The sequence below is a fragment of the Mustela nigripes genome, chromosome X, assembly GCF_022355385.1.
Source record: "Mustela nigripes isolate SB6536 chromosome X, MUSNIG.SB6536, whole genome shotgun sequence".
NCBI classification, from domain to species: Eukaryota; Metazoa; Chordata; class Mammalia; order Carnivora; family Mustelidae; genus Mustela; species Mustela nigripes.
The window spans coordinates 101,731,839-101,735,357 of record NC_081575.1 but is presented as its reverse complement, the minus strand read 5'-3'; the positions used below and the strand labels follow the sequence as shown (position 1 = coordinate 101,735,357).

At 40.2% G+C, this 3,519-nt stretch overlaps 1 protein-coding gene across 1 annotated transcript; it reads right to left on the bottom strand.

Moving 5' to 3' along the window:
- Positions 1-665: 665 nt before the first annotated feature.
- Positions 666-3,263, bottom strand: PPP4R3C (protein phosphatase 4 regulatory subunit 3C). The gene is made up of 2 exons (XM_059385289.1): positions 1,513-3,263; positions 666-1,353 (listed from the first exon to the last, which is right to left on the bottom strand). Exons 1-2 carry the CDS (start codon positions 3,261-3,263, stop codon positions 666-668), a joined length of 2,439 nt encoding a protein of 812 aa, XP_059241272.1.
- Between the last annotated feature and the right edge of the window lie 256 nt (positions 3,264-3,519).

Here is a 3,519-nt window from a genome sequence, read left to right as displayed (position 1 = left end):
GATTCTTGGCATCTCTTATCTAAAAAAAAAAAAGTTAAATTGACAACTGCACATTTTGAATCCAGCTTCCTTTTTTATTCATGAAAATACACACTGCAAGTTACTTCCCCCCCCAATTACCCAGAGTCTGAATTTGTGTTAAATCTTCACAGACATGTGAATAGCTTCAGTTTGTTTTTTTGATTACAGTTGACTTTGTTTTCCATGTAAACATGAATTTTTATGACAAAAAAAATAAAAAGGGCAATTGAAGCAAAGAAAACCATAGTCAGAATCACTGGGCAAGTAATGTTACAGGCTTTGTAACTGCAGTGTTAACAACTGTTTTTAAAATACAGCCTTAGAGCAAAACTACATTCATTTATATTATCAACCTGTTTTCTTCCCCCAAACTAAGATTTTTTTCTTGCAAAGTAGTTATCATTCAGGTTCTGGTTAGTTTTTTAGTTTAGTTCTTTTTCTTTCTTTCTTTCTTTTTTATGAATTCTGTGAACTTTGGTTTTTACAGAACTAAACCATCCTAGTTGATGACACTGACATATTTGTTACTTATTGTATACTTAGAAGTTCAAATTAGAAAGCTTTTGGATTCAGACTTTTCAGCTAATTGATGTTTATTGAATATTCATAGAATTTAGTATTGTTGAGGGTCTCGCATAAAGATTTTACAGGCTAAGATGTGGTCTCTTCCTGGGAGATGTTTCATCTTCCTTATCTTTTTCATCATCATCGGGAGGATTCATTAAGCCAACAGTGCTGCTTCCCTGCAGGCTACGTGTTCCATTAGCAGCAGCAGCAGAATGGGATATGGTGTATTTGTAGCCCCCTGAAGATGATCTTTTAGGAGGAGCTACCTTGTCTTCATTTTCCTTTGGTTTTTTAGTCTCCATAAATTTGAAACGATCTTGAAAATTGTCTTCCAGTGGTGGCATAGTTGCTTCTCCTTCCTCTGAATTTCCTTTAAGACACTTTTCTTCCTTCTTGTCCATGACTCTGGTACTCCTGCAAAGTATTTTACTATGCAAGATAGAATGTAAATTCTTCCGTATTTGATTCTGCCGGTCTTTTTCTTGTTCATATTTAATCTTCAATCCTTTGAATGTCTGGACATATTCAATCGATTCAAGTGCCTTATAAAACTTTTCAACTATATGTGTAATAAGAGATTTGATATTTTCCACTCTTATGTATTCAAACAGCTCAATAGCAGCTGAATTCAACATATTGTACCGAGTTCCATTACCCAGAAGAGCTTTGACAACTGGTTCAAAAAGATTTCCCTTGATGATGTAACAATTATAAAGTTCATCTTTAAGGCCAATCATCCTTCTCATAAAGCGGAGCGAACTCAAGACCAGGAAAGTGTGCTTTGAATTCATCAAGATCAAGACTCTTCTTAGCAAGTCTTTGCTCAAAATATAATTTTTTATGTAGTATGTGTGATGTTGCACACAAAATGTGAGCAGCTCTAAAATTAAAGAAAGCAGCTGTGCTGTTTGATAATTATTGAGGCAATGTGTGTTGTTTTCGTCAGACCCAACTTCACTATCCCCTTCACATATATCTTCTGAAGTGGTGGCAACAAGTGGTGCTATGAAGTTGTGTATACAATGCTTGTAGAAAAAATTTAGGAATTCACTTCTTTCACATTTAGTAGATGTTGCATGCATGTTTTCTGGATCAAGAAGAGTACGAAGAAGTCCCATTAAATGAACAGCACCTCCTAGCTCAGGATCAGTATCGCAGATCATTTGCTCAATGACTAAGTTAATGAAAAGGTTACCGTCTTCACTCTCCTGAGCTTCTTCCATGATAAATTCTCGAATCATGGATGGACTATACTCTACGAGATAAGTAAATATATCAGTAGCAGCTGACCTTATTTGCAAATTCTCCATGCTCATTACGATTTTAAGAACAGGAAGAATTCCCAATTCTGTCAGTGTTTTGAACAGAGCATCCTTCTTTGGAGGCTGTAATGTCTGAGAAAATGCACAGAATTCCTTGAAGAAAAGTAGCAATTCACGCCGTCTATCATCATCTATTGCCGCATTCTTTAACTGTGCAAAGACTTCAGACAAAAAGTTTTCGTCCTGCAACATGCTGACTATCTCAACCTTGTTGAGGAAAATAAAAGTTGTAAGACTCGAAAGAAAGTTCTCTTCATACATGGATGGTGCTGGCAAAAGTATGTCATAGATGTACTGTATCTTATATGTCTGATGTATTTTTTGCCTAAGTTCACCGTTTGTTATTGGTACAACTTCCTTGAGCCTTGCATGTTGGGTCAAGAATTCCCTATGCCTTTTTGGCTGAGCCAAAGCAGGGTCATATTCAAGACATCCCACCACATCCATGATACACTCAGCAGAAAACATGATCTCAAACAGAGCTGTCTTGTTAAGGAATAAGATGCCTTTAATAATTGTATGCAAATGATGTAAGCCTGCAGTGTTCCCTAGGTCCTCACAAGTGTGGAACAGCTGCAGCAAATTTTTAATATAGTCGTCATTTTCTAAGATCAGAGCCAGTCTCTCCTTACGGATCGGTGAAGCGAGAACGGCGGTAATGAAGTCAGCAATCTCTTCAAGTTTACAGAGTTCACAGTTAGGCAGGTCAAACACATTATTGGTTTCCAGGACGTCATGCAGTTGTTCTTCTTTGGATTCCTCCAAGAGATCTTGTGTGATTTTGATGGATGGGTCTTTTCCCTGAATGTGGCAAATTTCTTCCCAGATCTTATGGCAACCCTCAGTGTCCTGGAAACTTAATGCCACACCATGGTTCTCTCCTTCAGACCAAATAATCAGGGTTTCCTGTTGTTTCTGATAGGGGGTATTTGAATTTATCTTTGATTCCAAGATTAGTGCGGCCTGGGAATCCGACCTAACGAGCAGGGACACACCCTGGAGGCGCTTCACATAAGTAGAGGAGACGTGCCCGGTGCCGAGATCATCCCATTGTTGGTCCTCATTCAGTGAGTAGACTTTTACAAGATACCGTGTGTCGGCAATGGCGACCGCTGGCTTCCCGTCCCCAGTGTTGGTCTCGGTGTGGGGGGCCGCTGGGTCGCATGTGCCTGGAGTCGACTGTAGTTGTCGCTGTTGTGGCAGCGACCATTGCTCAGGTGGCGGGAGGGGAAAATTACGGTGGAAGATGGCAGAGAAGTAGCGTTCAGGTGGACGCTGGTGGTTCCTGAGGTCCGCAGAGTTCCCTCGAGTCCCACTTCCTCTCACTTCCATCTTAGGTTTCTCTCTCTCCATTTTGCCGTCGCATATTCCTTCTTAACGTGGGTTTACGGAGTGAGCCCTTGGCTTGCTCCTGGTCGTCTGGGAAAGCCTCGACAACAGCAGGATTCTTATGATTGTCACAGGATTCTACCCAGCTGAACATTCTAAATGTGTTGAGGCATTGCGGCCAAGCTTACATGGAGGCTTAGTGATTAGAGCAAACCACTGTTCTTTCCATTAAAAAAATAATCCAAGGGACGCCTGGGTGGCTCAGTGGGTTAAGCGGCTG

Coding starts and splice junctions, on each gene's coding strand:
- PPP4R3C (XM_059385289.1), bottom strand. CDS start 3,263: ATGGAGAGAGAGAAACCTAAGATGGAAGTGAGAGGAAGTGGGACTCGA. Junction 1,354..1,512: donor GACGAAAACAACACACATTG/CCTCAATAATTA, acceptor CACTTTCCTGGT/CTTGAGTTCGCTCCGCTTTA.